Here is a 13,535-nt window from a genome sequence, read left to right as displayed (position 1 = left end):
TGATATCACATCGACCAAGGTGCCCAGCGGGCTTCTCCCTGGGTGGAGAAGGCCTTCCCTACATCGGGCCTCATAAGAGCTGCACCTCATCTGTGCTGCAGCTGTACAGTTACAGATCATGTTTAGAACAGACCCCCACACACAGGTGTCTCATGTGGCGACCAGGCACATGAAGCACCAGAGGATCCCCTCGGCCAGTGGAGACCAAGCAGCAGTCAGCCAGGGTCCTATGCTCTGACTCCTACGACAAGTGGGCATCCAGAGACTAACCTGCCAGCCCTCTTCTCTAGACACTCAACAATAGTTTTCATCCTGAGACAAGAGAAGGCCGTATTGTTCTGCATAGGCTAAGTTCAGATCTCCCCCAGGCAGCTGTCGACAGAACAGTGAGTTAGCCAAGAGTGGATAATTCATTCTCACCAAATGTTCTTGGCCACAGTATCGGTCAGGAAGTAGTTTTGCTGGACTTCTCTGCACCCTGTCGAGGATGGCAGGATACTCTCCTAAGGTGATGGGGATGGCTGAACACAGCGCTTGACTGGACAGATGAAATGGGGTGCAGTAAGGAATCACATACATCTGTAGCCTGGGGAACGAGGACATGTCACAGTGGACGGAGCCACCCCAGGTTGCACCAAGGGACACAGGGTACTCAGAGTACGGGCTGTGAGAGGCAGGTTCTGTGGAATCTGCAGGGTGGGGCTTCTCTGCTTCCCCTGAAAAGCCCGATGCTTGTTTGAATAATTCTATGTGCTGGCAGTGAATGGAACCCCACTTCTCCAAAACCAACAGAATCATGCTCACCCCTCCCAAGAGGAGCTGGGGAGAGAAGAGTTGGGACTTGATCTCATCCTCATTCAAATCCATCCCAATTTCAGCAGTGTCGGGGCAGCTCTTACTGCTACGTTTTACTTTGGGGTCTTAGACTAGAGTGTGTGCTTCCTTTACCAAGCTGCGTGTTGTTCTGTTTGCCCCACCAGCCAAGGAGTGTGACGCAGTCACTTCCAACTGTCCGTCAAATTCCGATGATCAGCATCAGGTAAGAATCAAGTCTTAAAAACCGATTTATTGGTTAAACTAACTGTAAACATCTAGAACTTTAATAGAAGTGATCTGAAAGGAAAAAACGAGGATGCTACAGGCATGTAGCAGTGTATACCTGTAATCCTGCCTTCAGAGGGCAGAGATGCAAGGATCCTGGCTCCAAGACCAGACTAGGAGGCCCTGGGGAGGCGGCTCTGTGAGTGGAGAGCTTGCCAGACAAGTGTGAGGACCTGGGTTCAGGTCGCTGAAACCCAGGTTAATGCAGACGGATGTGGTGGCCTGCCTGTAACCCCAGAGACAGGAAGCAGAAATGAGGGGTCCCAGACTAGTGCAATTGTAAAGGTGTGAGAGCAAGTGAGAGGCTTTGCTATAGAGGGAGGACGGTGGCGATGGCGGGGAGACATCGAATGTCAAGCTCTGGTCTTCACACGCTCTCAGTGACGCCCCACAAAGGCGAACGCCCGAAGGTGAACAGTGGAACTGCAGTAGTGCTCGGCCATTTGGTTGTTTTTCTTGTTTTAGTCATACAAACTAAGCTTTAAACTATTAAACCTTTTATCATTAAAAAAAAGGGGGGGGCAGGGAGATGACTTGGTGAGTCAAGTGCTTGTTGTGCAAACATGAAGACCTGAGTTCAGATCCCACCACTCACGGAAAGAGCCGAGCACCAAAGTGTGTGCCCACAGTACCAGTTCTGGGAGGCAGAAGGATGTGGATCAGGAAGCCCCTGGTGAGAAGCCCTGTCTCAGAAAGTAAGGTGGGGAGTGCCTGATCCTATTGGCATCGCGTCTGCTCATTTTCTCAGTGCTCACTGGCAAACTTGCTTACAGTGAGTGTCCCAAGCTACAGTTAGAGCACCTGGCGTCTCAGAAAGCGTACCTTTCAGACAGGCTGACTCAGGCCTGTACCTTCACACAGCAAGCTGATTTCGAGCGAGTTTTGTTTGTTTTGAGGAAGAGAGGGAAAAGGCCCTGTCAAGGCAAAGGACTAAAGGTTCAGTTAAGTTGGGCTGCAGATGGGGCCACCGTGAAGAAGGAAAGTGGCTTCTCTTGGCTGTGGGAAAAGGAAGTGGTAACGGGAACTGAGGACTTCAAGACCTCCTCCGCTCTGAGGACAGAGGGTCTAACTTGCGGATTAGCTAACTCTGGCTTTTCCATTCCCCGGGAATAACCCCCGATCGGTTCTTCCAGAACGGAATCATTTACTTACTAGAGCAGTTTTAGGTTCTCCAGAGGATGGAGCTGGGAGCACAGAGATTTCCCACCTAACACCTTCCCCACACGCACGGCCTCCCACGAGGCCAACATCCTGTACCACAGTGGCACAGCTGTTACTGCCCGTGTACCTACCTTGACACCTCACCAAATGCAGACCAGCGTGCTCATTCCGGGTGGTGTACATTCTGTGGCTTTGGCCAAATAGCTAATGCCATGCTCCCGCCATGACAGAACCACACAGGGCAGTTTCACTGAGCTCAAAACCCTTTGCGCTCAGCTGTTTACCACTCCCTCCCCTGTCCCCTGGCAACCTCTGAGCTCTTCATCATTCTGTAATTTGCTTTTTCCAGAACGTCACAGAGTTGAGATCACACCATGGGGCTTCTTGCACTTAGTAATATGTGTTTAAACGTCTGCCTCCCTTGAGGGTTGACATTTCACTGCTTCTTTTGTGCTGCGTAATATTCCACTATCTGGACATACCACTGATTGATTATCTATTTACCTACCAAAGGATACCATGGTTGTAAGAAGTGAATCATTTCGTTCTGTTTTCAGCATGGGGTATGTTTAGAGCTTGTCAAGGAACCACAGGTAAGCAGGAGGCTCTAGGTCCTCATTTCCTCTAGCTGGCCACTGGTGCCAGCTTGTCTAGATGTTGGCAGGTTTATCTAGGCTGAAAAGTTACAGGGAGTCTGCTACATGGCTGACATTTAATTAGATAAAGCTTTGCATCCTGAACCAATAGAATAGAATATTGGGGTGGGGTGGGGTGGGGGGTGAGGGTGGGAGTGATGTGCTGAAGGAGCATGGGATAATGTTGCTCTCTAGAGTACCAGACTATAGGACAAAGGAGGCAGGACTTTTTGAAGATCAGGGTATTTCTTAAAACTATCGCTCTGCTCTAAGTCTGCGGTGCTAGCCATTCTTCAGGTTGATGTCAAGCTCTACAGAAGTGCAAAATAAAAACTACTTCACTGCCTTTAGTCTCTCGAATATGTCATTGCAGAGTGAGGGTCTTGTGTCTCACAGTGCTGGCCTCAACGTTCTGGCACTTAGGAAAAAACAGCTCTAAGCACCCGTGTTGCAGGCTTGGGTGTGAGTGGTGTCCGGGAGTGTGCCTGCCAGTTCGCAGGGTGAGAAAGTTCAGTTTTGTGAAAAGCCACAGTGTGGCTTCCCTAGTGGCAGACAGCTCCTCTCTGAGCTCTCACCAGGAGCCAATACAGTCCAGCCCCTGCATTCTCTCCAGCATTTGGCTCTCTGCGTTTGCATTTCTGTGATGATAGGTGGTGTGGGTGGAGTGTCTTTTAATATGTTAATTTTCTATATTTATATTTCATTTATATGGGGGAATTAGGGATTTTTCTCATATTTTAAAGATGTATTGATGAATTTATTTTTATTTTATGTGTGTTTTGCCTATGTGTGGGTAAGGATACCACAAGCATTCCTGGTCCCTGCACAGGGTAGGAGATAGCATAGGATTCCCTGGAACTGGAATTAACAGTTCTGAGCCATTAAGCCATTTCTCTAGCCCTATTTTGCCTGTTTTTAATATTGGTTCTTTGTGCCCTTATTGCTGTGTTTCAAGGTTTGTTTGTTTGTTTGTTTGTTTTAAACATATTTTAGATAATTCATTATTCAAAATATCTTTTACAAATACTTTTCCTGTTTTTTTTTCCCCCTGGTTTTTTTCTGTTGTTTGTTTGTTTGTTTGTTTTGTTTTTTTAAAGATTTATTTATTTTATCTTGTATACAATGTTCTGCCTGCATGTACACCTGAACATGAAAGTCCATTACAGATAGTTGTGAGCTACCATGGGATTCCTGGGAATTGAACTCAGGACCTCCGGAAGAGCAAGCAGTGCTCTCAACCTCAGAGCCATTTCTCCAGCCCCATTCTCTGTTTTTTTGAGAGGGTCTTTTACAGACATGAAACAGACAGCATGTTTGATAAAGTCCAGTCTGTCAGCTCTTTCTTCCATGGGCTGTGCCTTTAGAGCTGCATGGAGAAAGCCATCAGCACACCTCGATCATGCAGATTTTCTTCCCAGAGTTTCACAGTTTCGTGTTCAACCTTGTGGTCTGTAATCTGTTTCAAGTTTGTAGAAGACGTAAGGTCCACGTGTCACCTTGTTGATGCGAGTCAGTTGAGTGTGTTTACATATGTGTATTTCTGGAGTCCATCTGGTTTTCCACTCTGTCTGTGAGTACCTTGTCAGGGCCACCACCATTTCTGGTTTTATAAAGTGCTGACTACAACTCTGAAGCCCGATTATCTGGGACTAGATTCCTAGCAATACCACACTCTCTTGATAACGGTAGCTTCATAGTGTGTTTTAAAGTTAGGCAATTACATCCACTGCTTTCCTCCAATTGGCTATTCTGGATTGGAGGAAATCCACTTTCTGTGTCAATTTGTCAATATTCAAAAATAGCTTGCTGGGACTTTTGAGTTGGATTGAGTTGACTCCGTAGGTCACCTTGGGGAGAACCGAGGGCCTGTATCAATCATTACTGTTCCTGATTTCTTACAAATAGCAGGTATACCATCTGGTGGTGGTGCACGCCTTTAATCCCAGCACTCAGGAGGCAGAGGCAGGTGGATCTCTGAGTCTGAAGCCAGCCTGGTTACAGAGCGAGCGAGTTCCAGAACAGCCAGGGCAGTTACACAGGAAAACCTTATCTTGAAAAACCAAAAACCAAAAACCAAACCAACCAAACAAACAAACAAACAAAACAAAACAAATGGCAGGCACCCTGTTCTGAGGGAGCCTCTTACAGTCCTGGCTATATAGTTCAGTATGTTTTGCAAACTCCACATGATGACCCAGGCTTGAAAGCCATATGGATTTGTTAAATCTTTATCAGCTTTTCTACTAATAACAAAAATGCAGGATGGCAGAATAGAAAAATGGACTATCTATAAAATTATTTCATTGATATCTATGTAGTAAATAATTTCTAATAAATGAGAATTTAATGTTAATTATACATTAGACTCATATATATGTGTGTGTGTACACACACGTCTATATATATGATGGCATCATCTGTTGTAAAATTGACCCTGTGGTTGACCCAAACTCTTTAGAGGTGGCCCATCCTGCTTGTCTTTGCAGTTCCCACACCGAGCCCAGCAGCCTGACATTTCTCAGTTGGTAGCAGCAGACCTTTTCTCTGGCTCCGAAGGGCACGGGGCTGAAAGGACAGGCTGCATGGAACTCAGCTGGTAAATGTACGGTATATGAGCTTCCTTTCTTGTTGTGATCAAGAACCCAACAGAAACATCTTACGAGAGGAAGACTTTGTTTTGGCTCACAGTTTCAGGGATACACACTGCCAGGGTAGGGAAGGCGTGCTGGACTTCCTGGTGGAGGGGGGTATGGTGACAGCTCCCTACGTCATGGCAGATCAGAAAGCAAAGACTAGCAGCAGAAGTGGGTGACTACGTACAAAGCCCTACCCACGATAACCTAAGTCCTCCAAACCTGGCCCCACATCCCAGAGGCTCCACGACCTCCCCAAACAGGGCCAGCTTCTGGGAAACAAGTATGCAAACGTGAGCCCAGAAGGGACATTTTAGATTTGAACTGTTACACAGGGGTTTGCTCCTTTCTTTGCACTGGATTGTGAGACACTGGGTAGAACTCGTTGCCTTGGCAGAGCCACCGAGCTCACTGGAAGATATGCAGATCTGAAGCCATTAAGGGCAAGGTAATAACAGGGCATGGCAGGGACCATCCAGGCTGCAGATGCTAGCTGCCATCCATCAGCCTGGCAGGCCTCTGCCTGCAATTCTGGACACGCAACAATCCTTTCAAGCTCCAACAAGATCTGTTTCATAGATTGGTGGGTCCTTGAGCTTTTTTTTTTCCTCTGGGAGAAGATCAGATAGCTCTGGTTTATTTGGTAATTTTTAACTTTACCTCTAGTGCGGAGTTTATAGAACAAGGAACCAGCGCTACCAGACAAGACTGCAGATTTGCTTAGACTAGATACGTGGTATCTTTAACTCTAATAAGAGAGGTGTCCTGTCTACTGCCAGTCCAAATACACCATGTTTTCCCTTAAGCCAGGTCAAAAAAAGGCCTCTTGAACCCAGTTGTCTGGGTATCTTGGGAGAGAGAAAGAATGTCACCAGTTTGGAAATCACCCGCTCAGCGCTACGCACCTGGTCTTGCCATCTCCCTCCCTCAGCTTCTCATGGTTGGAAGCATTTCATGTGAGACTGAAGATGATACCTTTGGGTAAACACTTGATGTTGAAAATACTTAAGCTGGATGGCAGGATGGCTTGGTAACTACTCCGAGGACTTGAGTTCAGTCCCCAGGACCCACGTGACAGGAGGAGAGAACTCAGACATGTCCTCTGACATCCACACTCATGCTCTGGCATTTACACACACATGGACACACACACACAGACACACACACAGACACACACACAAGTAGATATAATTTTTAAAACTTTATAAACGTTAAATAAATAAAAATATTCAAACACGGTGTGATAGTTCACACCTGTAATCCTCGCGTTTGGAAGATAAAGGCAGGAGAATCAGTCCAGGCTCAGTCCAGTCCAGTCAGCTGCATAGCTAGTTCAAGGATGGTGGCTGGAGAAATGGCTCAGTGGTTAGGAACCCCAGCTGCTCTTCCAGGGGGCTTGATTCGATTCTCAGCACCCACATTGTGGTTCATAACCATCTGTAACTCCAATTACAGCTGATCCTATGACTTCTTCTGGTTTCTGTGGGCATGCGCATGTGGCATGCAGTCACAGACACACATGCACATACATATAAATAAAAACAATACAATAAACGTGTGTTTAAAAAGCGAATAATAGAATTTCTCTTTCCATCTTTTGATAAGCAAACCAAACCAAAACCCATCTGATTCTGTCTTCCTTAGAGAACATCAGCTTGCTTTTTCTAGACCGCAATTGTGTATTCCTGACCCTGACCTTGCAATGGCTTTCCCCTCCTCTGTGCACTGCCCACAGGATGGTCTGGTCCTGGATCATGGCCTCATTGGAACAAACCCTGCAGCTAATACTCTGTGGTTTTCCTCCCTGCCTTTCTCTCTGCAGGTCCCGTTCCTCTTTGGCACTCCCCACACCTCCCTTGTTTGGCCTTCTGAACCTGCTCGGGGCTGTAGAAAGATGTTGTCATTCCCAGCCCCCACAGCCCTCCAGTTGCCTGATGCTGATCCTGGTCAGGCATTTTGGTGATAATATCAGATACATTTATGGAATTTGCCTTGTCAGCTCTGAGCTCTTTTTGATGGTTGGGATAATAGAATACCAACTTTGGTTCCCGCTGGCACCACAATAAACCCACACTCCCCAATGCCACTCATTGTTTCTGAGACAGGAGGACTTTTTTCTTTTCTTTCTTTCTTTCTTTTTTTTAGCTAGGAGGACTTTTTTTCTATAATGAAGCTCCCAGAAATAAACATCTAAAAGAAAACTGTAGTATTTTGACGATATGGCCAACAGCTTTGACTTATTACAATTTTTTGGACCAAGTCAAGATTAAATATTTGTGGTTAAGCCAGGCCTTGTTAGGGCCTGTAATCCTAGCTAATTGGGAGGCTGCTGCAGGAGGATCAAAGGTTAGAGGTTGGCTTGAGCTACCAAATGAGTTCAAAGCCAGCCTAGGTATCTAGGTGAGACCCTGTCTCAATTTAAAAAAAAAAAAAATGATGAAAATAGAACTGAGGGTATTTTTCAGTGGCAGAGCACTTACCTAGCATGTGTGAGGCTCTAGGTTTAACCCTTTGTACTAAAAATATATATGCATACATGTATACACATATGTTCAGGGGTTTTTATTGCTGTGAAAAGACACCATGACCACTGCAACTCTTATAAAGGAAAACATTTACTTGGAGCTGGCTTACAGTTGAGAGGTTTAGTCCTTTATCAGCATGGTAGGAAGCATGGCAGGATGCAGTCAGGCATGGTGCTGGAGAGGTAGCTGAGAGTTCTACATCCGGAGCCACAGGCAGCAGGAAGAGAGAGCGAGCCACTGGGCCTGGCTTGATTTCTAAAACCTCAAAACCCACCCCCTAGTGGCACACTTCCTCCAACAAAACCACACCCATCCCAACAAAGCCCACACCTCCTAATAGTGCCATTCCCTGTGAACCTATGGGGCCCACTTATTCAAACCACCACACAATCTCTATATGTGTGTGTTTACACATAAACACACGTGTGCATATATACACATATATGCATTGTAAATATACACATACACAAACACACACATATATGTGTAGGTATTTATATGTACATATGGTGTACGTAGGTATATGTGTGTGCCCATATAGACATGCATGACATATAGACATGTACCCATACATGTATATAAATTCTCAGAAAGGCATGAAGGAGTCAAAGGTGTCTATAATTTAGTTGTTATCCTGTGATAGTCTGAAAGTTTTTCCTTAACAATGATATCGGACATTTTTCTAATTGACCGATGTCCAGGCTTCTTCTCATCGCTTCAGAGCTCTGTTGACTGTCACAATACAGTTGGTTTCACTGTATTGGGTTAGAATTTCCTGTGGGCTTCAGTTGGTGTAGGCGTCTAGTAAAACTACCCTCTTACACTGCGGACAGTGGAGACAGATGTAATTTTATAGAAAATGATCCAGCTGTACCTATTGCTAATTGAGTGAGCAATCTCACTTCAAGGGCAGGACCCCAGAGAAGGCAGAGTGCAAGACACACGTAGAGGCACTAGAAATTGAGGAGTTACAGCCGTCTCCGTGTCTGTTGTTTGGCACTGACTGAGTGAGCAATGGCACACTCGCACTGTGTAAGACCATTAAAAAGATGAGAGAAAGCTAGGCCTGGGGCCTCATGCCTGTAAGCCCAGCACTTAGCCAGAAAATCAGGAGTTCAAGTCCAGCTCAGAAAGATCACAGAGCCATCGGTATGTGATGTTACACACGCCCCTACATGGCCGAAAAGCCTCTGTTTCCAACATCACCGGTATTACCAGACTGGTGTGTGTGAATGAAAGGGATCTAAGGAAATACTCCCACCCTCTGTAATATCCATGTCCTGTGGTCTACCTGTGTTTGCATGTGCCAACTGTAATCACCTGTGAAGTGCTCTGTGATATTTATGAACAATAACCAACTCTCCTCCATGTACAAAGGGAAAATCCGTGGTCTTTCATCTCTGTACCTGTAGCATGAGTTTGGAATTTCACTCAGCGTCTCGACTTCTCAGTTCCAGCAATAGCTAAGGTTTTGACCCACACTTCAACTCCAGCTGTGGCAGGCCTATGTTATAGTAAAAAAAAAACCCACTGAGGAGAAAAAAAAAAGAACTAATCTGCAGATTTTTTTTTCTCATCAGAGCAATTGCCATGACATTTCTTTCAAATTTCTGTTCTTCTGTACTTAGGTTTTCATTCACAGTGAAGAGATTCCTACACCTGGCCTCGCTAGAATCCCTGCCTATCTTTGTGCTGTCTTTGTTCTATCTGGGCTTTTAACACGGACTCCTGAGATGTTGATGTTTATATGTACAGCCAACATGATATTGAAGGAAGACAAACTGAGAGCATTTTCTTTAAAATCAGGACCAAGATGTCCATTCTCCCCTTTTTTATTTAATATAGTGCTCAAAGTCTTGGCTATAGCAATTACGCAAGAGAAGGGCATAAAGGGAATAAAAACAGGAAACAAAAAGTCAATTTATCCCTATTTACAGATAGCATGACATTACTTCAATGGTGGCATGAAATCTACTAGATAAAGCTCCGATATCTAATAAACACAGTAAAGTTGCAAGATACAAAATAAATATAAAAAAATAAGAGCAATAACTTTCTTATATAACCAACAATATACCACAGAGAAAGAAATTGGGAAATATATCTTATTCAAAGTAGCTTTTTTAAAAAGTACCTAGGAACACAACTAGCTTTAAAAAAAAAAAAAAAAGACCTCTACAATGAAAATTTGTAGACCCTGAAAAAGGAAATAAAGAAGATATTAGATGATGGGAAGACCTTCTATGCTCACGGATTGGCAGAATTAATATTGTGAAAATTACTATACTACCAAAACAAACCTACAGATTTAATGCAAACCTATCAAATTTCTGATGTCACATTTCACAGGTCTAGGAAGAAAACAACAAAAACAAAAACCAAGAATTCACAAGGAGCCACAAAAGACTGTAGATACCTAAAGCAAAACCAAGGAGTAAACAAACAAACAAAACTGTAGGAAGCATCGCAATACTGACTTCAAATTATACTACACAGCCAGAGTGACAAAGTCAGCCTGGGACTAGATGAAAACAAACAGATCAACGGAACAGAATAGAGGGCCAGAAATAAACCAATAAAGCCATGCCTACCTAATTCTTGACAAAGGAGGCAAAGTGGGGGAGAGGGAGATAGCCTGTTTAATGAATGGTGTTGATAAAACTGAACCTCCAGCAGCAGAAGAATAAAATTAGATTTATATTATTTAATTTTCAAATACATTTATTCAGTCCTTTTATGGAATGCACTGTCTTTGTCTTTCTAGCTGTCTGAATGCAGTTGGCTCCTTTCTTGGATTCCCCTCCACCCTCTTTCATGCTTCATCGGGTAGCATTTCACTCAAAACCTTTCCCCTCTGTTGAGGACCTCTTCCTTGTATATGCTTCTTGCCTCCCAATATCTCCACTCCTAGTTAGCTAACCTTTTTACTTTTTTGTTTTATTTTGTTTTGAGACAGAATCCGTCTTGACTGGAATTCACTGTGTAACCCAGGCTAGCCTCAAACATCCGATTCTCTTTCCACTTCCTGAGTTCTGGGCTTACACAGTTGTTACTTACACCCATTTTGTGCTGTGATTGGCGATCAAATCCTGGGCCTTGTGCATGCCAGGCAAGCACTCTACCAACCGAATTACATCCTTAGCACTGAGTTAAACCTACTTCGAACATGACCTAGAACTGGCTTCCGGACAGAGAACGAGGTTGCTTTTCTCTCAGGGGCAACTAGAGTACTTAAGAGTGAGGCCCATGTGTTAGGCTGGGGTGTGGAAAAGGCTTTCCACAGAGTGTCACAGTTTAGCTCTTTTAGCATGAGGTCGCCAGTGGCAATGGAAGCTCTAGCGTTCCAAAGCCTATGGTGATCCCAAAGTGTTACAGCTCTTGGTTAAGCTGCTGTGCTAAGTACCGCAGAGGTGCAGATGAAAGCTCAGGCCTGGTTGGCTTGCAGCCGTGACAACCCTCAGGCAGGGCTCTCAGGCAGTCATGGTGGAAGGCTGATGGTATAGCCAGTCAGCACCATGCATGAACCCCCAGCGCATTTATTTGAAATCAGGGATTTATAAACCTTGGACAGTAGGAGGGATTCCTACTGTGTTTGATTTGTTGGGGTCACGGGGTCAGGGACACTTGGTTTTGGTATATAGTGGTACAGCACCTCATTTTCCATGCAGCAGCATGGTCCTATCACAGGAAGGAGACTACAGTACTTAGGTGAGGGGGGGGGAATCTCCAAGTACAATTGAAGGTCTCTGCTGGACTAGATCCTTACAAGGTGGGGCATTTCTAGGAATTTCCCGATGCTTGTTGGAGTGATTTTCTGATCAGGAAAGGGGCTGGCCTCTAACCTGCCCTGAGGGTTATGTGATGCTCCTTACAAGACCTGGGTCACCCAGATCAAGGGAAACTTCTAGACCCCTGCTGAGAAAAGGGAGTCTGTCATCATAGACAGAGTCCAGCTAAATGGCTATCTGGAGACGGCAGACTTCAGCCTTGTCCAGCAGAAGCCCACAGAGGATGAGAGGGGAACAGCGAGATGACATGAATGTGTGAGGTCTGTAAACCTTTTTTTTAACTTTTGAGATCTTTCTCATTTGAAGGTGATCTTAATGCTATTAAATTCACAAAGGCTATTTTTGTTACCCAATCCTAATTGTCTGAAACACACATCGCAAACATACAAGTTTCTATTTTCTCCACGTGTCAGTGCCCATTCATTATGGTTTTGGAAATGGGGAGACTGGATCTCCCCTTCAGTTGCAAGTCAGTAGGTGTTTCTTTACAGTTAACTTCACCAAATTCATACAAAATAGTAATTAACAATGATCTTCTTTACTGGTTGACTCACAAGGAAACACCTTCAAAACTGCATTTTGTTAAAGTTTCTGTACTAAAATGTAGAAAAACTGAACTACACAAATATTGATAAGTTGAGAATTCCTTAATTTTTTATTCCTGGCACCACTACCACAATTTACAGGGCAATATACCTGATGTAAGAAAAAGAAAAAGAAAAAGAAAAAGACAAAGTCTGTATTCAAGCCTCAGCCCCTGCCTTCCCTGTGTTCCTGCCACCACTCAGGTATTTCCCCGGCTAATTTTACACCATTCTGGGAGTGTCCTGCTTCCAGCAAGAGCCTGTGCTGAGCCCTATTGTCTGTGAATGAGGTCCAGCACCTACTTGCTATCTTGCTCCTCACTTCTAATACTTAGTAACTCTGAGGGATTTCTGGCTTTTCAGTGTCCTTGTCAGCTGCCGTAGGCTCTGAGAAAATGCCCTATTCTGCAACTGTCTACTTTCCAGACCCTCACAGGACAAGGCTCAACCATCTTTGTGTCTGGGAAGTGGCCTCTGACTTATCTTTATCTTATTTATAGTTTTTATGGAATTATTTGTGGCCTTGGTGTTTGCTTTGTGTTTTTCAAAGACAGGCTGGCCTTGAACTTCAGCAATTACCTCTCAAGTGCTGGGATTACAAGCATGCACCAATGCTTCTGGTTTTATGGGGACGGACCCCCGAGCTTCACACATGCTAGACAAGCACTCTGCCAACTAAACTATATTCCCTGCCCCCTACTCCCTTGCCTTGTTTCCCCTACCCCCAGCCTCCACAGTGAAGATTTCCTATAGCCTAGGCTGGCTTTGAACTCCTGATCCTCTTACCTTCACCTCCCAAGTGCTGGGGTTGTAGAGGTATGCGCCACCACACCCAATTTGTATTTGTGTGTGTGTGTGTTGAGATAGGCTCTCACTGGAGTCCAGACTGATGTTTACAATCAGCAAATCTTCCTGTTTCAGCTTCCCAAGTTCGGGGACTTACCAGCTGCCAACCGCCGCACCCAGTTTGGGGTTTTAACTTTTTTGTGGTGCTGGGGATTGAGCCTAGGACCCATACATCCTAGGCAAGCACCCCCCTCACTGAGCTACATCCCCAACCCTCTCTGGTACTTTCAGTCCACTGGGGCTGCATCGGCATCTCCCGGGG

The 13,535-nt window shown here is 44.9% G+C and overlaps 1 protein-coding gene across 2 annotated transcripts in view; it reads left to right on the top strand.

The window, feature by feature from the left end:
* Nucleotides 1-13,535, top strand: part of Edaradd (EDAR associated via death domain) — a 43,089-nt gene that overhangs the window by 17,470 nt on the left and 12,084 nt on the right. The window contains exon 4 of one of the 2 annotated variants that reach the window (XM_021655379.2): nucleotides 981-1,039. The exons of the other annotated variant lie outside the window; for it this stretch is intronic. Within the exon in view, the coding sequence (XP_021511054.1) occupies nucleotides 981-1,039 (59 nt within the window). The remainder of the gene's footprint in view (nucleotides 1-980; nucleotides 1,040-13,535) is intronic. 2 annotated transcript variants of the gene reach the window in all.

Source organism: Meriones unguiculatus, chromosome 19 (genome assembly GCF_030254825.1).
Source record: "Meriones unguiculatus strain TT.TT164.6M chromosome 19, Bangor_MerUng_6.1, whole genome shotgun sequence".
Classification (NCBI taxonomy): Eukaryota; Metazoa; Chordata; class Mammalia; order Rodentia; family Muridae; genus Meriones; species Meriones unguiculatus.
The sequence above is the reverse complement of the archived record's forward strand: the minus strand, read 5'-3'. Positions and strand labels throughout refer to the sequence as shown.